Source organism: Eleutherodactylus coqui, chromosome 7, assembly GCF_035609145.1.
Source record: "Eleutherodactylus coqui strain aEleCoq1 chromosome 7, aEleCoq1.hap1, whole genome shotgun sequence".
Lineage (NCBI taxonomy): Eukaryota > Metazoa > Chordata > Amphibia > Anura > Eleutherodactylidae > Eleutherodactylus > Eleutherodactylus coqui.
This window is the reverse complement of record NC_089843.1, coordinates 123,962,507-123,984,967: the sequence shown is the minus strand read 5'-3', so window position 1 is coordinate 123,984,967 and position 22,461 is coordinate 123,962,507. Positions and strand designations below refer to the sequence as shown.

At 42.0% G+C, this 22,461-nt stretch overlaps 1 protein-coding gene across 4 annotated transcripts in view; it reads left to right on the top strand.

The window, feature by feature from the left end:
- Positions 1-22,461, top strand: part of TRIM2 (tripartite motif containing 2) — a 93,794-nt gene that overhangs the window by 53,491 nt on the left and 17,842 nt on the right. For all 4 annotated transcript variants that reach the window (XM_066573633.1, XM_066573632.1, XM_066573631.1 and 1 more), the window contains exons 2-6: positions 12,722-12,900; positions 14,426-14,663; positions 18,349-18,500; positions 18,844-19,024; positions 20,091-20,814. In XM_066573633.1, coding sequence (XP_066429730.1) covers positions 12,767-12,900; positions 14,426-14,663; positions 18,349-18,500; positions 18,844-19,024; positions 20,091-20,814 — 1,429 coding nt within the window. In that variant the 5' untranslated portion in view covers positions 12,722-12,766. The remainder of the gene's footprint in view (positions 1-12,721; positions 12,901-14,425; positions 14,664-18,348; positions 18,501-18,843; positions 19,025-20,090; positions 20,815-22,461) is intronic.

Genomic DNA, 22,461 nt, shown 5'->3' with positions numbered 1-22,461 from the left:
ATTAAATGTGTTTAAAGGCAACCTGTCACCGGGTTCATGCTGCCCTTAACCACAGGTATCTGTGTTTTATACTAAAGCACTGCAGTGTTTCATAATTAATACATTTTGAAGTTTCACTCAGAGTGGAGCTCCAAGCCAAAGAGGTAGACTGGGCCAGCTTGTCGCCACCCGCAGAATGTGGACGGACAGCTCTCTCCCGATTCACAAAAGGTATATGATACAGCTGTTCTGATAAACTCAAAATGTGTTTATTCTGAAATTCCACATAAACCAGGGCAATGGACTTGCCTGTATCGGGCAGCATGAACCCTGTGACAGGTTCCCTATAATGCACAGATTTCCCGCAACATAATGGAAGTTGGACAATAGTCAATGGGCTTCGCTTGGTTCCATCGTAGGATACAGCAATCTTTCATTTTCAAAACCAGAAAAAAACTGAAATAGAGTAACGGAAAGCTGAGTGGTGACGTGAACGTAGCTTAAGTGCATGTTTGTGTGGGTTTTTTTGCACTTAGAGTTTCCAATGATTGTGTAGAATTGCGCACAGTACATTCATAGAACAGTGACCAACATTGGAGAAGAAAAGCTGTTGAAACTTGGCCACACATTCCATGTTCTAGTTGGTTAGATGATGTAAACACTGTTTTTTACCATTAATTTATTTGTATACAGTGAAGGCTGATTAGGTTGCATTGGGTGTGCTCAAAGTGTGTTAACTACCTCTATGATCCCAATCACTCCTTTGGACCCTATAAAAAGTGTTACACGATGACACCTGCAAAATAAATATATATATATGGTACCCTGTTTTTCCTAAAATAAGATCTACCCTGAAAATAAGCCCTAGCATGATTTTCTTTTTCTGGATTTTTGGGGAGGTTTGAAATATAAGCTCTACCACTGAAAAGCCCTAGTTACAGTTCATAAAAAAGTCAATGGGAAAGCTTTAGGTGCGTGAAAAGGGTCGTAAAATTGCAATTGCTCCAGAACACCCGTGCGGTTCCAGTAGTCGTAGCCAATCAATGCAGCTCTGAAAGAACCATTCACAGCAATCGCTTTGTGCAAGCGGGATTTATGATCCTGTTTGGGCAGCCAAGGGCTTTGTCGGCGTTTTTACTGCTCAGAATACGCGTCCCTAAAAATAAGCCCTAGTGCATCTCTTAGAGCACAAATTAATATAAGACCCTGTCTTAATTTTGGGGTGCATACAGGCAGACATATGACCATGATAGTAAAATTGTACACACCAGTGCTGCAAAAGGTCATGGTCTGACCACTATACATCCCTATTCATATACATTTAATGATTTACAGAATAGTGTCATGTGCTTTTGATGCCAGATGGAGATGCACCTTTAAATGACCCCAGCAAGTGTAACAGATGGGGCTGAGTAATTCATAAAATTAGATCTCTTATCTCTTATCCAGTGAATCTTTGGCAGAGCTGTATTTTATCCGTGGGTGGACACCAGCAAAAGCAATTTGTGCGTCCCTTCCATTTATCCCTGTCTTCTGCAGAGCAATCTGTTGAGGATGTGCAGGAATAGCCCATATACTGTGACAGTGTATCAGTCTGTGCTCTGTGCAGGATGCAGTTATATACAGTTTTTAGGGTGCATTCACACAGGCATGATGCACAATACTCGCACTGAATTAAATCCCATTGTTTTCAATGGGTCTATTTACGGATGTGGCTTTTTTTTTTTTTTTTTTCCGCAGTGATGCTGCGAGATAGAAAAGTCGCAGCATGTTCTATTTTTCTGTGATTTTTACAGAGATCTTGCCCGTTTTACCCGTTGTTTCCATTGGATGAGAAAAAGTTGCATTGCACTCATGATTTTTACTTTTGCCTATTGAAAATACATGCAAATTTCACACGTGTGAATCGCGTGATACAATGGGATTTTTATTTTCCCCACAAAGCACAATAAATTCGCAGTGAACATTGCAATTTTACAAGCGTAATACTGGCCTGAGTTTCTTGCCCGTGTGAATGCACCCTTAGGGCTTATTTAGACGATCGTATATCGGCTCGGTTTTCACGCCAAGCCGATATACAGTGTCCTTGTCTGCAGGGGGGGGGGAGACGATGGAAGAGCCAGGAGCAGGAACTGAGCTCCCGCCCCTTCCTCGCCACTCGCCACTATTTGCAATGGGAGGGGCGGGACGGGGGCAGAGCTAAGCGCCAGGACTTGGCTCCGCCTCCATCTCGCCCCCTCCTATTGCAAATAGTGGCAAGGGGCGGGAGCTCAGTTCCTGCTTCTGGCTCTTCCATCCTACCCCCCCCCCCCCCCTTGCAGACAAGGACACCGTATATCGGCTTGGCGTGAAAACCAAGCCGATATACGGTCGTCTAAATAAGCCCTTAGGCTGGCTTCACATAGGCGAGTAAATCGCACGGTATTTGTGCATTGTGAGAAGCACCAATCTTGCATGAATATGAACCCCATTCTTTTGAATGGGGTCATACACATAAGCAATGCAAATCGGGGCATGTCCCATCTTTGTGCGCATTCTCACATTGTATCTCCCATTGTTTTCAATGCAGCCAGAGTTACAAAAACACTTCACATCCGTGGCAAAATCACATTTTGCTGAGCGCGATATCGGGCTGTGATTCATGACCCAATATTGAGCTCGCCCCTTTTGTGAAGTAAGCCTTAGGGAGCATTTACACAAGTGTTTTCTTGCACGATTTCTGGACGTTGTGCGTTGCATGGGAAAAGAGCGCATTGTTTTTATAGTTGCATTTACATGAGCGATTTTTCTCGCAACACTACAAGAAGAAGTGATATAAAAAAAAATTGCGGCATGTCTTATTTTTGGGCAATTCTATTGAACAATCGCCCATTCTTCTCTATGGAAGCAGAAAATATGTACATTACATTATACTTTGTTATATACAATAAGTGAACCCAGCCTTAGGAAGCTCTTCAGGCCACCAATGATTAATTTCTGCAAATGTCATTCTTGCTAACCAGCTTGGTCCTAATGAGCTTGGGTGGTTGCAAGCAGCAGGTGCTTGATCTCCATACCCCTCCATACGCATTAATCAAAGGCTAGATGAGCACTGGTCCGAAATACTGAATAGTGGATTATTGGTGTTTAAGAAGAGTGAATGTATTCTGGAGTAGCTGGACATCTCCACCAAAAAGCATTCTGTTTATAGGTACATTATAAAATAAGAACCTGAGGATCGGGGAGGAAGTCTGTGCCTGCCTCGAAGTCTTCATCTTAAATGGTTGGCCATTGCAGCTAATAAATGAAATAGCGGTTCCTACAGTACTATTAGTAGGTCCTAGATGTACGGCTGCCTAGGTGAACTAAGACTAGATTAACAAGCTAATAAGCATATTTTGGGTGGAGTTACCTTGTACGAATGACCCAGTATTCTGATATCTGTAATAATACGCCCTTCAATTTGCTAAAGTAAGAAGATTTCACTATTCATTCACTGATTAATCTTTCATGGTATTAATATGAGCTCATCTGCAGTATTTCAGCCCCAGATTCCAGTCTTACCATGACTAAATAGCTGCTATGCTGCCTTTTTATACCCAAATGAATATAGAGCGTACAAGGACACTCATCTGAATACAAATTCCTGCTACGCTTTCATCTTTAGGACTTTTGGACTTTTTATGTGTTCTTTCCTGGAGATATTCAGTGCAGGGAAAGCAGTGAACTGTGAGTAGAGGTCCAAAGCGCACTTCCAAGAGAGGGGCAGGTTAACTCCACCATCACTGATGTCATTATCGTGCTGCATAACATTCCATAGTATATTAAAAGGGGTTGTCAAGTTACTAGACAACATTTCAGCTACGGCTCCAACTGGCTTAAAGTAACAAATAGAGCGGTACTCGTCTGTCCTCAGCCATGGGGATCCAGCGATATTACCCCACCATCCACTCGATGGTGGTTGTGAAAGGTATTAGTGTATCTTGACGCCACCAGGCAGCTAAGGGTTTGATAGGGGGAACGCCCCTCTCACACCCCTAGCTGCCGATTGGCTGGATTTGTCAAGGTACTTGAAGGTCCTTTACCAGGGTCTGTATACTGTTCCCCATTGGTGATTCCCTGCCAGCGATCCCTGGCTCGCTCCGAAGGCGAATGGTGAGTTCTATGGCCCCCCCCCCTCCCGCGTGATTGTGACAAAGGGTGTGTGGACAGCAGCTGAGCACGCAGGGGCGCACATGCAAACATGGAACATGCGGCACACTTACAGCAGCGTGATCCCTGGAGTGCTGACTGCTGCACATCACAGTACAGTGTGGACTGAAGACAGGTGACATCATAGCCAACAGCCATTGAGGGCAGAACAGCGGCGACGGGACACTTACACCAGCCACACATCGCTGCACAACGGGCACTGCACCCCCTGAAGCGCCCCGTGATTTAACTGTGAGATAGGGGGGATAGCTAGTGCAGCGTTTCAGTAGCTTCAGCCCGCATTTACCTCCCAGCTTTAAAACACCCGCTGCGCTTGGAAAATTACGGGGGTTGTGGCTTCAGGTTCAGTGCCGGGGAAGCCCTTGCTACAGATGGCCCGCTGTATGTGTTCTGCACCTGGGGATGCTGTATTGCTTTTCTTAACATCTCCACTGCCCTTCCAGAACCTGCAGCCTAAGCACCTCTGGAGCTAATCAGGGTACAGGGGGCGTTGCCACAGTGTTAAATGTTGACTCTACAAGGAGTTCCTGGTGGCGTCAAGATACACTAATACCGTTGTAAAAGAGGACTTCAGTGGAAGTCATCTGAACACTGCAGCCAATCAGAGGCTGCTGTGTATTTTTTCTTAACTCCTGGCATCATGGCACCCAGGATGTGAGTGCTGATGCCAGGAGAACGAGCAGTGACCCTAAAGCCTCTGCAGCGGTCAGGTGATTTTGCTCAGTTATCTTTCACATACGGCAGATGGCGGGGCAACATTGCTGGATCTCCACAGCTGAGGACACTGTGTACAGCTATTTGTTATTTTAAGCCAGTTCGAGCTACTTCTAAAATATTGTCCAGTAACCAGACAACCCCTTTACATGAAGAAAACAAGATCCTGAAAAATACCAGATGCACTAATAAACATTTATCATTGATGTTTTTACCCTCTACAGTTATAAGTTTAGGCTACATTCACATCTGCACTGTTTGGGGCTCTGATACAGATTTGGCAACAAATCCTGGACTAAATAGCATAGCAAGCTTACCATTTCATACGGGAATTTCAGTACCATTATAGTCAGTGGTGTACATCCGATGCTCTTAGGACCTGGAATTTTTGTTGTTTGGCTTCAATGATGGAGCCAGACAGCGGAAATGGACTGGAGAACTGGACGCAGGTTTGAATATAGCCTAATTACACATGTTCCTGTACTAGAAATTGGGTCTGTGGTTGACTGCTATGAAGAACTCTGGGGGGGGGATGAGAAAATAAATCCATGAAAACTCATCTGGTTGCTAGAGATGGTAGAATCTATATAAAAGGGTAATTTCACATAGGGCTTTTTTATGGGGGGTTAGGAGGGGGTAAAAGACTGAAGTTAATTAAAAAAAAATCAAAATATAGGAGGACTTACACAGATGTATTCTTTCTAAAACAAATGTTCAGCATACTGCTGATGATTGCTTAGAATGCTGAGCGTTCGCAAAATAGTGTAGGCATGCTACGAGAATGACTTAGGGCGCCTCACCATTAAGTAAGAATACATCTGTACATCTGCTGGACCACTACTAGGTTCATCTGGAAACCTATATAAAAAAAAAACTAGCTTTAAAAAAAACAAAACCTTCAATGTGAAAACACCCAAACAAATGAGTGATTTGCATGCCAAAGAATCATCGGAGAAAATAATTTTAGAATATTTATTCATCTACAGTGACTGACAGTGTTTCAGATAGCCACTTCCAGTCTTGGAAACTAAATACAGGGGAGCACACACATCCAAGCATAGACCTTATTCACATCTATGTTTAGAGTCTCTGGCATATCATGCTGCACTATTTCATCCATCCATTAGGTGCTTTTTTTTACTCCTCTTGTGCCAGATTCCATACTTCGGTTATTTTCATTGTTTCTATGAGGAAGTCAATGGAACGGAAATTTAAAGCACTGGAGTGAACAAGAAGGTGGTTTCTACAGCTACTGAAGGCCTGACAAGATGGTACAACCCCCTCTGCATTTGTAAAATAAGTCAATTTTGAGCTTTAAACCAAGGGGATGTGACTATGCAGCCTTCATCTAGGTAGATTTTATACTGTAGCTTTGTCCAGTGGACAGATTATTTATCCACGCATCTAATGATATAGATGTTCATGGAATCTGTGTTTTATTTGAAGTAGGGAGCCTTGTCGCAGATAACAATCGCTAAAGATTGGTCACCCAATCACCTTTTTCTATTTTACTGCATGACTGGTATCTATAAGTCTTGAGGTTTTGCTAAAGAAATGTTTTGGCAAGTGACTTGGCTGTGTGATAGATCAAAAAGAACTTCTAGCCCACCTCTAGTTGTGACTGCATGCATGATTATCATTCTCTTCACTGTGTGTTTGCTTTGTACTCCTGGTGAAAAGATTGGCTTCTCTTTATAAGGTGGAGTTTCTATACTCTATTTTTGCAACCTCTATATTTAAGTAAATACAGTTCTCAGCAGTGGATCCATGCTGCCGGTTTTATTCTGGAAGGTATTAAAGGGGAGCAATCCGTTCTCCTGACATGTCTCTTTCAGCAAATGCAAGTACTCCCTATGAATAGGAGCCAGACGTGTAATTGAAGACATAGCTCCCATTGAAATCAATGAGAGCAATGCCTTCCATTATACTTCCGGCTCTGACTCCAATGTGGATGACTGGCTCTTCTGCAGTTGCCAGAGGATTAGCTGATCAGCGAAGATCCCGAGTGGTGGATCCCCGTCGATCTGAGGATAGTTCATCAATAATAAATTCTTGGATGCCCCTTTCAATTAATCAACTGAACTGGATACCACTCCGCCTGTCAAAGGGGTCTGTCCCTAGTCTGCAACTGATTGGACAGCGTACGTGCGTTGGGACACCCCCTTCCCCAAACTAGTGACATCCAATTGTTAACTTGTTCATAGGTTTCTAGGAGGAACACCAGAGGAACAGCACAACACAGAGTTCTAAGAAAAGATGGTCTGGAATTGTAATTTCATGAAGAATACAAGTATTTGCTAAAAAAAACCCGTCAGGTGAAATAAATGGTTGTCTTTAAAGTAACAGGGTTTACGCTGAGCTATTTTAACTCTATCCAATGAGTTTCAGAAGAGGTTAGGCACACAGGAGAGATAATCACTGGGGTGACTGTCCAGTGTAAAAGTACACATAGCCTATGAAGATTTCACAATATTGAATTTCAACTAATTTTAGTTCTTGGTTTTACTATGTTTGGTCTAATATGTACAAAAATATTTGCAGTGTGTCATTACCTTTTATGTAGTAATGTTTCTATACTTAGCAAGTATTAACAAGTAAAAACCAGTCCGTGAGTTACATCTCACTTTGTATACCTTTGTTAAGAAATGCTGAGGGCTTCATTTCTCTGTGGAAATTTGGTATTTAGACAACAATGTCCATTTGTGTTCTATGTTTTTCACATAATTGTTTTTCAAGGGTGTTTCCATGGAAATGCCTTTTGATCTTTCCAAGTCAGTTTGGCGGCATCCAGGCTTGAAGTAATTTCTGTGTCAGTTTCTCTGCTTGGTGTGCAACCAGCGAGCACTCACATTGGGCTGCAAGCTGGAAAGTAGCAAATAGAAGTTGCATACAGTTTCCTTAGCCAATTTTTTTTCTTAATTGCTTATCAATAAGAGAAATTTAATGTAGCTTTTCCCACAAATCGAGGAATGAAAATAAATTTCATTAGTTCTATTATAAAAGGATACTGAACTTTCCGTAGCTGCAGTGCCTGGAAATGATGACCTACATGCCAACGAAAGAATGAATGCTATATAAGCAGAAAGGATGACTATGGAGAAAAAAATTGTAGTTTTGTTTTGATTCCCAGTTACTAACACAGATATCCAGGTTATGTTATACTCCAGAAATGGTCTGGTCTTACTCATCCCTAGTGGTGATTGGACTGATGGAATGACAACAAAACTGATGTGGAAAACTAGGTCGTAGTAAATATGCTAAATCGTATTGATAGTTCAGTCTCACTGACAGTTTAATGAGAAGCAACTATGCATAAAAACAAATGCTATCTATCACTCATGTATATTACCACTTAACTTTAGTGACAGGTACTTGGAGATCTATAAATAAGGGTGATTTAAAAATTTGTGGCCAAGGACCTAATATACATTTTCATCAGTGTGATTCTCCAAGCTGGCTTGGAGGAAGTTTCAAAAGATGACAGAACAGACATTTAACGAATGATCATCTGGTGGAAAATCATTTCACAGATTCCGTCATACATTTTAATCCATGTTAGCATATACAGCCAATCAAACAAGTGGGATCACCAATCTTTTGTAAGAACAAAAAAAATCTATCAGATGGGAATTACAAACCTGGCCAACTTCTTTTCAGATAAGTATTTTTGGTTGGCTAAAGCAATCAGTCGTTGACAAATGACCATTTTGGTTGAAATTATCCATTTTCATAAACTTTAGTGTAATGTATAAGGGCAATTTAAGGGTCTTGTTTAACCCTACTGTGCCAACCGGGTGTCACAGAGTCGCCAGCACCGACTAGCATTGGGCGCATCCACAGGTCCGGTGTGACATCATGGCATTTTTTTTTTTTTGTAGGTATGCTTTGGGTCGTCGCTGTGCTGAAAGTACTCTTATTTCCAAGACTGAAGGTTTTGTGCCAAAATGGGGTGATATTTGGAGCTGTTCATAATTTCCTCCACCTTGGCAAAAGCCCAGTTCCAGCAGCAGAAAAACAGCCCCAAAGCATAATGCTGCCTCTATCATGCTTCATTGTGGGTATGGTGTTTTTTTGGTGATGCACAGTTTTGGCTTTGTGTCAAACATATAGATAATTATGGTTCTCTCGCATACTTTTAGCAGATTTCATGTAGGTTTTGGCAAATTATAGCCGAGCTTGGCTGTTTCTTTGTTAGAAAAGGCTTCCATCTTATCACCCTAACCTACAGCCCAGACATATGAAGAATATGGTAGATGGTTGTCACATGCACTACACAACCAGTACTTGCCAGAATTTCCTGCAGTTCCTTTAATATTACTGTAGCCCTTTTGGCAGCCTCCTGGACCAGTTTTCTTCTGACCTTTTCATCAATTTTTGAGGGCCGTCCAGTTCTTGGTAATGTCAGTGTTGTGCCAAATTTACTCCACTTGTTGATTTACTGTCTTCACTGTGTTCCATGGTATATGTCATACCTAGGAAATGTTTTGATACCTTCTCCTGACTGATACCCTTCAACAATCCGATCCCTTTGATGTGCTGTAAGCTCTTTATGAACCATGGTCCAACTACGGAGATGTCAGAAAAATCCTACTAGAACATCTGAACTTTATATGGGCTAAATCAGAATGTCTGTAAATAATGGCAGCCGTGTACTGACTAGCTAATTCTGATCACAAGTAAACTCATGTTAAATAGTAAACATAACCACATTCACAAATCTAAGAGGGTGTTTATACTTATGCAACCACATTATTTTAGTTTTTTTCCACCATAAGGCCTTCACGGGTGGGTTGGACCCCGCATGTGGGAGTCCCGCAGCGAAGTTCGACCTGGTGCACAGCCGGTGACCCCTGCGTGACCGCCTGCACATGGGCGGATTGGACCCCGCATGCGGGATTTCCGCAGCTGAGTTCGACCCGGTGCCAGGCCTGCTTACCTGTCAGGCGTGTTGTCCTGTGCTGTCAGTGTGCTGGGCGGCGCATGCGCAGTACAGGGGGTGCCACATCGTCGATATAACGATGACGTGGTCTCCTGTGTTGCGAATGTGCCAGCCGGTGCATGCGCAGTTGAGAGGACGCCGTTGCCATAGCGATGACGCAGCTCCTACAGCCATTCCGCAATGTTGAATGCAGAATGGCCATGGCACGGCCTGCTCCCAGTGACTTCAACAGAACCTGGTCATACGTATCCCGTGGCAAATCACAGTATGTTGCGATTTCTTTCCCACGAGCGGCAAATCGTAATCCTTTTCCGCTCGTAGGTAGGAAATCGCGTTTTTCCATAGCATGCTATGGGCTGGATTGCAATGCAAATCTGCCCGTGTGCAGGAGGCCTAAATGGTTTCAGTTTGTTTTCCAATTGAATTGTACAGATAACGGGTCACATTAAAGGTGGAAATAAATCTGAAATGATTTGACATGCCAAAAACCTGGCATTTTCACAGGGGTGTTTAGACTGTTTATATCCAATGTCCATTCGTAGACCCTGCTTAGGCACAGGATTAGTAGACTTTGCTTTATCATGCAGTTGTTTTTTCAGCGCTGCTTGATGCTAAGATTACTTTGCAGCATCTGTTGGGTCAGGATGTAATGTGCTCCTGTTTAATGCAAATATGCACTAAAAATAAGCAGTAGTCATAAATAAACATGGTGTGATTTGTTAACAGAAGAGCTGTGCTTATTCTGCATGCATGGCGATTTGCATTATGTCATGAGTTACTACATCCAGCACATTATGGAGAGGAAAAACCAACAGCACAGGTTGTATTAACACTTGAGGCTCCCACATATAAAAGAGACCAGTCAAATGAACCATCATTCTGCTTGGTTATAGTATATATCATAAATCTCTATAATGGAAATGCAGGAATGTTGATACCTCTACATGGAGTAAAGTAATGTAGAGTTGGTTTATTTCTGCACCACCATATTCCCAAATGCAGATTTTCTGGTATCTGATTATGGTCATATCTTGCTCTATGAATAATCTTCCCACATTCTCAATAAACTGCTGAATTGGCAATTTAGTATTTGTTTTTAAGGCTGAAAATTCACAGTGCTGACAAAGTGTAATTTTAAGGTTTTTTTTAACTCCTTAAAGACCAGGCTGTTTTGTACCTTAAGGACCAGACACCTTTTAGGGATTTTACCCATGTGGTGTTTTTTTTTTTTTTCTCTTTTTTTCTTCAGCCATCAAAATTATTTTTGCTGTGTTTTTTTCTCCATGACCTTATAGGGCTATTTTTATATAGCTTTTTTTCACTGACTTTTTTTCCCATTTAGTTTTATTGGTGGTAAAAAGCTAAAAAAAAATGTTTTTTCTTTACATTTATAGTTTTTTTTAAAATAAAATAAAGTATGGGAATAGGTTCCTCCTTTTGTCTCGGACATTTTGATATATAATATGTGTGGTTTTAGATTACAGGGCACATACGGCGACTGTTTTGGTTGGCGTCTGCTTTGGGTTATTTCTTTTTTATGTATATATTTTAATTTTATTGTATTTTTTTTATTATTTTCTTTTACTTATCTATGTCCCCCATGACGCCATATAAGACCTCTGGGGGACATTCACATGGTTTTTTTTTTCATTTGACACTTTTCCACTGTAGCTGGGGCATCCATAGGAGCCCCAGTTACAGGGGAAAACATCCCCATGGAGTGACAATAGTCACTGGCAGAGCTGATCAGGGTTTGCTAGGACCCTGCAGCTCTGCTGTAACAGAGGTACCCGGTGGTCATGTGACTGCCGGCTTGCGTAGTGGAAGAAACGCTTCCACTTTCACTTTTTAGTACATAGCACTCATTGAGCGCTATCTACCAGAGAAAGGGGAAGGCAGAAGTGGCTAAAAACTACTTCTCCCTTCTTTTCCGGGTTCTCAGCTGTGACTAACAGCTGACAATCTGACCTGCTTCTGATTTGATTGCAGAAGCAGGGGCTTTAATCCTGCGCCGTATTTCTGGGATCGGGCGGGATTAAAGCCCAAGACCAAGCACTGTAAATTTACAGCGCTTGGTCCTTAGGGCCCAATGTCCACGGGCAGATTTGAATTGCAGAACGATCTGCAGTTCAAGCCACCCATAGGGAAGCCTGGGACATCCACAGGTCAATTACATCTTCGATTGCGGATGCATTGCAGATTTGTTAGCCGATACCTCTCTTGTTGCTTGGAGACCAAGCAGGGAGGAGGGGGAGGGCAGGCACTTTGGGCTTGTGGGTTGTTTTTTTTCCCTCGCCGACGATCCGCAGTGCATCAGCACGGAAAAAAAATTGAATCCTTGATCGCTGGCAAGCATTTTAAAAATAATTTCTGCACTGTCACACAGGTCTTCCGCTGTGGAAATCCGTGCATGCAGCTGGGAATTCTTCATTCCCTGCGGGGATGAAGAAAACATCTGCCGCATGTGGTAGATGTGTTCATCTCCGCTGGGGACATGTCAGCGGCGGACAGGTGTGTGTGTGTGTGTGTGTGTGTATGTATATGTGTATGTATGTATGTATATATTATATTAAAAGAAATTTATAGACTAGTTTGGCTTGTTTTTCAAGGAACAGCTTATATTTCAATTCAGGGGTGTCGGCAGACCATTGCCTTCCATTGAAAGCAATGCATGGACCTACATACACGCGTGTTTTTGCGCGTACAGGGTGCGCACATGTATACGCACCTATGTACGCACACGCTTGTGTGAAGCCACCCTCAAACAAAGGTTTTAAAATGCTATACTGTAAATGCATGTTTTACTTATATTAAAATACTACTTATTTTCCACATTGGCAGGATGTTTTCCAAAAATCCTGTTTAGTTTTGTGTAACATTTTTATTTTTTTTCCTTAGTGTGCAAGGTGGAAGGGAACGTAACCCACATGTTAGTGGTCTAGGATGGCCAGTGAAGGTTCCAATATCCCTAGCCCTGTGGTGCGCCAGATCGACAAGCAGTTTCTAATCTGCAGTATATGCCTCGACCGATACAAAAATCCAAAAGTACTTCCTTGTCTTCACACGTTTTGTGAGAGGTAAATTGCCTACTGTTTATTTTTCAAATGTCCCCATTCTTGTCAATTAGGTAATGCTTCATAGTAGTATAATTGTCATACTAATATATAAAAATCATGTTTCCGAAAAAGAGGTATTCCCAACTTAGACATAGATATTTGCTACAATTATAATCTAATGTTTACGGGGTTATGAAATTCTCATCCAAAGCAACAGACCTTTGCATCTCTCACTGGTACTGTTGTATCGTGTCTCCACCGGAACTGTAGGTGGAGACAAGGGTTGGGCTGTTGAAGTAAAATGGGACGCCCACAGCTGGCTTATTAGTCCCCGACTTCCAGGTAATTTCCACCCCCTAATCTCACCTCCCTGCTGCTGTCACTCTCCCAGCCGCTTGGATTTATCTGCTGCCTGCTCGGGACAAGCACTGTCCCTCGGTAATCTCACCGCTACAGTCACTAGTGCCTGGAGTTATCTGCTCCCCACTCTGGTGCTGTCCATAGTGAATCTCCCCGTCGGCCTGCCATCAGCGCTAAAATATGTGCGGCACATTCAAACTTCCTTCCCATCATCTGTCAATGTCCCCGTCGCTGTGCCTTCTCCCCTCTCTGCTCCACCGCTTTCCGGTCCTCGCTGTCATTTTCCGTGCCAAACTCACATCAGCGCTGATAGAAGGCCCCCAGGAACACACACAACAGACAGCACCGAAGCAGGGAGCCAATAACTCCAAGCGGCAGGGACAGTGACAGCAGTGGGTAGGTGAGCTTACCGGGAGAGAGTGGCTGTCTCAAGCGGGGAGCAGATACATCCAAGCGGCAGGGACAGTGACAGCAGCGGGGAGGTGAGATGAATGGGTGGAAATTATCTGGGAGTTAGGGACCAATAGCCAGCTGTGGGCGTTCCATGTCACTCCAGCAGCACAACCCCTTGTCTCCACCCACTGCTCTGGTGGAGACCAGATACAATAGGACCTCTCTCACTAACACAACCAACGTGCAAGTTCAGCAAAGCTAAAAGTGTTTGTTTTTGGGAGATTTTAACAATATATAGAATATTTATGTAACTATATTTACTTTGATGTTATAAAGGGTAATATCACATGAACCCCAGTAAGCAACATTGATTTGAGTCCATCATCTCGAACCCCACCAATAAAAATAATTGATGAAATTTGTAAATTCCTTTTGAGCTGGCCATAGCTAATGACTTGATTCTGTTTACATACAGCAAGGATTTGTGCATGTCTATAACTAAAATACGGTCTAATAATTGAAACCGTATTCCTGATTGTTGATTTTAAGAGAGTCAGTATAATGCACCAGCCGTTTTTATCCTAGCTAACCCAAGATCTCACAAGTTATTATCCTTTTGCAAGGTGAATGTAATTATCCTCTGGTTTATTATTATAAATCGTAAACTGATAAAGTGAACTTTGCTATGAAACTAGTAAGATAGTCTGGTGACAAGTCCAAGTGAGGCTGTTTGTATTTGCTCTGATTCTAGACAATGTGTAACTATTGTGGCATCTTTTCTGTGACATTTTAGGTGTTTACAGAATTACATTCCAGCTCATAGCTTGACGCTTTCGTGCCCAGTCTGCCGCCAGACCTCAATTCTACCCGAGAAGGGTGTGTCTGCGCTACAGAATAACTTCTTCATTACTAACCTGATGGATGTGCTGCAGCGGAGTCCAGATAATGGTATAGAAGAGTCTTCCATTCTGGAGACCGTGAATGCTGTTGCTGCTGGAAAACCTTTGTCATGTCCCAATCATGATGGAAATGTAAGAAACTTCTTTTAAATGGATATTTTAGCACCATTCATAGTATACATTTACAAATTCATCAACCACATGATGCACAAGTGTTCTTGTTGAGTGTCTGGAGCAGTAATTTCCATATGGCAGCCACCATGTCCTTCAGCACGATGGGAAGGTGAACCCATATGGTGCAGTTGTCTTCCGCATAATAATGGATAGACCTATAGTAAGTGCTTCTGTACATGGAAAGATCTGTCCATCCATAAAGAACAGAATCTAAAAAAAGATGCTTTATAGTTATTATTGGAAAACACAAGTCAAAAGAGCTCACAGATCTTTTAAAAAAAGTTTTGTCCCATCAGCATGACTCCCGTTCATATATTATATAGGGTATATGCACATCTTGGGTTGGGTGAACTACTCAGAACTCTCTGCAGTGCCATCACAGTAGCTCATAGATTTTACTGGTGCTATGTAATACAAAACGTTTTTCGAAACAAAGTATGTAGATGCTGACAGCTTGGGAACCCAAAATATAATACTGTCGAAGATGAAACCCCACTTTTTTTTTTTTTATTCTTTATTTATCACTATCAATATTCCAGCAAAAACACATGAACTGCATTCTGTAATTGGCTGCTTATACAATAGAGTAAACCATCATGACGATAATACATTTTCTCTCTTATATCTCAGGTACAGTCAAACCCCCACTTTCTAATCCAGCAGCTAAACCCCAGCAATAAGCTCACTGCTGGATGAGTCTGGCTGCTGGATTCAATAGCTTTTCTGTCAGTGAATGAAGATTATTCTTGCTTGCATCTGGAACATGTCCGGCTCATGGCTGAGGAATGAATTCAAGTGTATTCAGTCTCAAAAATGTTTCTTTGAGCTAAATACACAGCAAAAGTTCTCTCCTGCCCTAGCTTATATTGTATCAGTCAGGACTGCTTAGCTCACAGAGGGCTGTCTAGACTGGATAGAACTGTATCCATGTTTCATCTGTGAGACCTATTGGGTCTGTTTTCAGCCTGTAAACTGAAACTCCTGTAACTTTTCTGTGTACAGGTATAATTTTTGTATTGTACAGTATATTATGTAAATATTAAAGGGAATCTGTCATGTTAAAACTGCAGGCAGTATGTCGTTTTGTGGGAAAAGTTAATTAGAACTTCTACTTTAGTCATTTCAATCAATCTGCTCATTCTGTGTTTTAAAGTCCAATGGGCGGTCCTGACAGTGATTGACAGCTATCTGTGAATGACTGTACATACAGAAATAACTGTCAATCGCTGATGGAGACCGCCCACTGGACCTCTTAGCTTAGAAAGTTTATAAATGAAAAAAAATACAAGTTATACTGAATCCTTTTCCACAATACTACTGTATATACTGGGTAGACTCCTCCTGTGCTATAATAGGCTGCTTGCAGAATCGACTGCATTTTCAATGTGACAGGTTCCTTTTAACAATGAGATCCAATTAGCTGACTTGAAGATAATGGAACAGATTTTCTTAGCAATTACATGTTATTGTGAAACCTAAAGTATGTAGCTATTACTACCTCAGTGACTGTTCTTTTTCTTTGTGACTTGTATGAATGTAGCTTGTGTTCTTTATACCTGGAGTCCTACAGTATCTGTAGTGTCATCTGAGTGGACAATGAGCAGAAGGAAGGGAAAGGAGCTGATTAAATAGGATCACAAGTAATGCTGCTTGTCATGTGTACAATCTTGTTACTTGAACCTACCTAATCCTTTTGACCTTTAATTATAAGCAAAATGCTAATTCCTTAGTAAATCGTGATTAGAGAGTTGGAGTCTTGGACTGGTCCCAGCAGCTCTAGAATTTCTTCAGACGTGTCTACAGAATTAAGAAAAGCAAGTGCAGCATTAATAACACGGATTGCAGACAAGAAACATGCCTGTATGGTATGCTATTCAGCATTAGCAGTCTTATCTTGCATGTCCCTTTATCCTTTTCTGCTATAGGGAAGATCTAGTAAGAATCTGTTTGGATTTTAAGGACCTTTTTAAACCTAATATCATCAGTACATAACTGGTTATGCAAGTTAGTAAAGCTGGAGATATGTGGGCTATATTAGCCATCATGGTGACAGGTTCTAATCCAATGATGGAAGAAAACACTAGATGATGACATTCTGTATACTTAGGTGTATTGTATTTTACTTAAGAAGCTTCACTAGGATGACTATTTAATCATCTGTCATTGTGCATAATAATAAAGGATTCCTCAATAATTGTGAGCATCAGCCAGACTGTTTGTTTAAAAGGGTTGTACCAGGATAAAAAGGTATACCCTATCCACAGGAGTGAATGGAGTGTTAGCGCACTTGTATGACCAGCGCTCCATTGTATCTTCTCCTCACTGTAAGGGATACTGTAATCCCACAGTGAGGAGGACACATGAATGGAGTAATGGTTATGCAAGCGCACTGATGCTTCTGGCATGTTCAATGGCGCTCGGGTATTTCCGTCAGCTCCACTGGAATGGAGCACTGACGGCGCATGCTCTGCCAGCGCTCCATTCATTCTGATGTTACTGTGGGGGAAGAAGCAATCTCTGCAGTGACAGGCATAGGAGGACATGGGACTGGCTCCATTGAAGTGAAAGGGTCTGAGCTGCCATACCAAACACAACATATAGATAGGTATATCACTATTTTGGAAGAAAGCAGCCATGTTTTTCTAATCCTGCGCAACCCATTTAATTGCTAAAGATGACCAATAATTCGGCAAATACTATTTCAGTACTTTTTTGGCAGACATGTTACATTATAATACATTTTTTTAACCCCTATTATTTAAGTATAAACATCATACAAAAGTATCAAACAGTATATGACAAATGTATACAAAGATAAAAAGATTTGGGGGTGGGGTTGTGGTTTAGCGCTGATAAAAGCACAACAAACTGCAAAAGTTCACAAAAAAAGTGTAATTACCACAGGCAGCAGAGGGATTGAAAAATAAGAAACTTTGGCCTTAATCAGCATTGACACCAACAAAAAAAAAGAGCTAAAAAGCCACGGATCCTGTTCCAAGGCAAAGCACATTATAATAAATGTATTGCAGTACTGAAACAGGAAATACTGTCAATTTTCCCATCATTAAAGGGGTGTTGAAGAAGTTAGCCTGCAACCCGAGTGCCTAACATGTGGCCTGTTTCAGGGGTTGAACCAAAATAGACTGATAGAATAAGTGATAAAAGTCTGATTAGTGCAGGTTTCACTGCTGAGACCCCCACCGATCCAAAGAATGGAGGTCCTCACTATGTGCCTGCAGTGAGGAGGAGAGTGAATGGAGCAATGGTTATGCATGCGTGTTGCCGCTCAGTCCATATTCAATGGGACCGCCAGAGATAGTAGAGTACAAGCACTGTGGTATTTCTGTTAGCTCCATTTAAATGAATGAATGCAATGCAGCCATGGCTGTAATCTGAAATCACTGTGGGTAGAAGAAGTATCCCCACAATGACAGAAGAGAGGGACACATGACCTCCAATCTCAGGATCGCTGTGGGTCTCAGCAGAGGATAGGTCATAAAAGTCCATCTTTAATACAACTTTTTTTTACATGAATGTTCCATCATGTAAATTTGCTAATGGTAATACTTTGTTCCTAGAACTATTTTCATGATGTATGGTCAAGAATAGTTAATATTTTACCATTTGTTTTTCTTTGATCCAGGTGATGGAATTCTACTGCCAGTCATGTGAGACTGCTATGTGCCAAGACTGTACTGGAGGGGAGCATGCCGAGCACCCCACTGTGCCACTAAAAGATGTAGTAGAGCAGCATAAGGCAGCACTGCAGGCTCAGCTGGATGCCGTCAAGAAGAGGTATCTGTTTTTTTGATGTAGTGCTCTGCAGCATGATGTGATTAATTGAACATTGTATCTTGGTTCCTTGCCACAAATAAATGTTTCTTACCAAAAGCAATTACCGTTACATTGTAAATAACTGAATCTAATGCACAAATTAACTCCTTCACTAACCACTTACCATAGACCATGGCTGTACAATGGAATATACTGAAAGGTATAAATATACATGTACTATCTGGAATTCTGCTTACTGCTCCATGGTTTATACATATGTCTGCTGTATTAGACATACATATAATGTATCTAGTAAAACAACGGTAATTCTATTTCATCACTAAGTTTCTTTGTATCATTTCAGATTACCAGAAATAGACTCTGCACTACAGGTCGTATCTGAAATCATCAATCAGCTTGCCACACAGAAGTCCAGCATTGTTGACGAAATTCATTCAACCTTCGAAGACCTACAGAAAACACTAAATGTTCGGAAGAGTGTGTTACTCATGGAACTGGAAGTGAACTATGGGCTGAAACATAAGGCAAGTTACTTATTTTAGTGAAATAATTAAGATGCATACATACTTTAAGGCAATGGTCCTCAACCAGTTGCTTGGGAGCCACAAGTGGCTCGTTAAGGGAGATCTGCGTTCTGACCACCTGTACTGACTACAAAGACATTTACATTAAAGGGGTTGTCCCGCGCCGAAACGGGTTTTTTTTTTTTTTTCAACCCCCCCCCCCCGTTAGGCGCGAGACAACCCCGATGCAGGGACCTAAAGAAAGCTTACCGGAGCGCTTACCTTAATCCCCGCGCTCCGGTGACTTCTATACTTACCGGTGAAGATGGCCGCCGGGATCCTCTTCCTCCGTGGACCGCAGCTCTTCTGTGCGGTCCATTGCCGATTCCAGCCTCCTGATTGGCTGGAATCGGCACGTGACGGGGCGGAGCTACACGGAGCTACACGGAGCCCCATAGAGAACAGGAGAAGACCTGGACTGCGCAAGCGCGGCTAATTTGGCCATCGGAGGGCGAAAATTAGTCGGCTCCATGGGAACGAGGACGCCAGCAACGGAGCAGGTAAGTATAAAACTTTTTATAACTTCTGTATGGCTCATAATTAATGCACAATGTACATTACAAAGTGCATTATTATGGCCATACAGAAGTGTATAGACCCACTTGCTGCCGCGGGACAACCCCTTTAAGAGTATTCTTGACATATCCCATACCAATACCTGCGTCAGGATCGTGGTATAATATATTATTGTGTCACATTTCAAACTGAAATATCAATCTGCAAATTGAAATTTCATGAGTTTTGTATTTCTCTACATTTATCATTTTAACATTTTGTTGGGTCAGCATGGCTCCTCATCTCTTAAAGCTGAATATGGCTCAAAAAGGATAAGGTTAGGGACCTCCTGCTGTATAGGATGGGTGTAAAATTCCTTAGTTCCAAGTTCTGTATGTACAATTCAATCTGTAAAGTCTTATCTAAAGCAGCCAATAGTGTGTAGGAGTGTAACCTGAGGGTTGTATGTTTAAGGAAGGGTGTTTCTTTCCAGTTAAATAACTAACTACTGAATGTTGTACTTTGATCTTAGGTCCTCCAGGCCCAGCTAGACACATTAATTGAAGGGCAGGATAGTATTAAGAGCTGTAGCACTTTTACAGCACAAGCACTTAACCATGGGACAGAGACAGAGGTCTTATTAGTGAAGAAACAGATGAGCGATAAGCTGAACGAATTGGCAGAACAAGATTTTCCATTACATCCTCATGAGAACGACCAATTGGACTTCATTGTGGAAACTGAAGGGTTAAAAAAGTCTATTCACAATCTTGGAACTATACTGACCACAAATGCCGTGGCTTCTGAAACTGTGGCTACTGGTGAAGGGTTGAGACAGAGTGTGGTTGGTCAGCCTATGTCTGTTACAATTACTACAAAGGACAAGGACGGTGAACTTTGCAAAACTGGGAGTGCCTACATTTCGGCTGAGCTGTTTACGCCTGACGGTAGCATCAGCGATGGAGAAATTCTAGACAATAAAAACGGCACCTATGAATATTTGTTTACAATTCCAAAGGAGGGGGACTTTACTCTATCCCTGAGATTATATGACCAGCACATTAAAGGGAGCCCCTTTAAACTGAAGGTGGTGAAGTCTGCCGATGTGTCCCCCACAACGGAGGGAGTCAAGAGGAGAGTGAAGTCTCCTGGCAGTGGACACGTCAAGCAGAAGGCAGTGAAGAGGCCAGCAAGTATGTACAGTACAGGGAAGAGGAAAGAAAACCCCATAGAGGATGACTTGATATTTAGAGTAGGTAAGTGACATCTGTGTTCTAGACTATAATTACATTTTGGTATCTTTTATAAATAGTTGCTTAAATAAAAACAGTTTATTGTTTCAATTAATACCCTGAAAATGTATGATTTGTTCCCAAACGCAGTGACTGGTAAGAGTGAGGCACCACCATAACTACCAGACAGCACACCCGCTGCCTTGGGGTTATATTCAACTCCGATCTTTCCTTTACCTCCTACATCCAATCTCTGGCCCGAACATGTCACCTACACCTCAAGAACATCGCAAGAATTTGCCATTTTCTCACCGTGGACATGCTAAAAATGCTCTCAGTTGCCTTCATCCACTGTCTGCTTAATTATTGCAACTCGCTGCTGATCAACCTCCTCCACGCCAGGCTCTCTCCTCTCCAATCCATCCTGAATGCTGCAGCCAGGCTCATCTTCCTGTCCAGCCGCTACATGGATGCCTCTGTCCTGTGCCATTCACTGCACTGGCTGCCCATCAAATACAGAATTCAATTTAAACTTGCCACCCTTATACACAAAGCTCTCAACCGCAACTTATCGCCCTACTGCTTCCCTAATCTTAATCCACCACCAAGCCCGCACCCTCTGCTAACGAAATCAGATTAAGTGCCTCTTTAACTTGAAACTCTAATTCCTGCCTCCTAAACTTCTCCAGAGCAGCACCAGTCCTCTGGAGCACACTACCCAAAACTATCCAGGCAATTCCTGACTCACACAACTTCAGGCATGTTCTAAAAACATACCTCTTCAGGGAGGCATACCATATTCCCTAAACCAAACCCCTCTGATAACATGGTCTCTGCCCTACTGATAGCAATCTCTGACAGCAGGGGGATAAAATTATAGTGTTAGTGAAACTATTCTCAGGGCTGGTTTCAGAGATTATGTAGCCCTGGGCAGAGTTAGAAATGGGACCCCAAATACTGAAATACTGCATGAACAACACAGTCACATTCAAGATATTCATGAGGCAGTGTGCAGAGTGCAGCGCTGAACTTTAGTAAATCCAGGGGCATTGCTAGCGTTTTACAAAAAAAAAATGTATTTATATACATTTCTAGTTATCATGTACCAGGACTAAATATTACCACCATAGAGTGATTAAAGGGGTTGTCTCTTCCCTGTGCACTAGTATAACAAATAGTAATATACTCTCCCCTCACTACTTTGTCCCACACTTGAGTCTGTTTTCACAGCTGAACTCCCGACCGGTTTTAGGGGACGTTACAGGGTCTGCAGCCAATAACAGAGCTCAGTGATCGATTGTTATGTTAGTGCACGGGGAACGGGTTTTACCATGATCACCCTTTCCACCCACCATGCATGACATGCAAATACACATCACCGAAGCTATTGCATCAGTCAATCATGATACGTTACAACGTGTATGGCAGGAATTTCATTACCGGCTCAATGTGTGTTGAGTAACAAAGGGGCTCACACTGAACACCTCTGATGTGAAAAACATTTTTGATGTTGTGCAACAAAACTTTTCAAGCTCCTGTTTCCATTGATATCAAATTTATGTATCAGAGTGGCATTTAAACGTGCGTTATGAGGCTTCAAATTGGAAAGATCATTTATAATAATCTTGTACACTTAATGGATGACTAAAACGTGATAGCCCCTTGGAAATT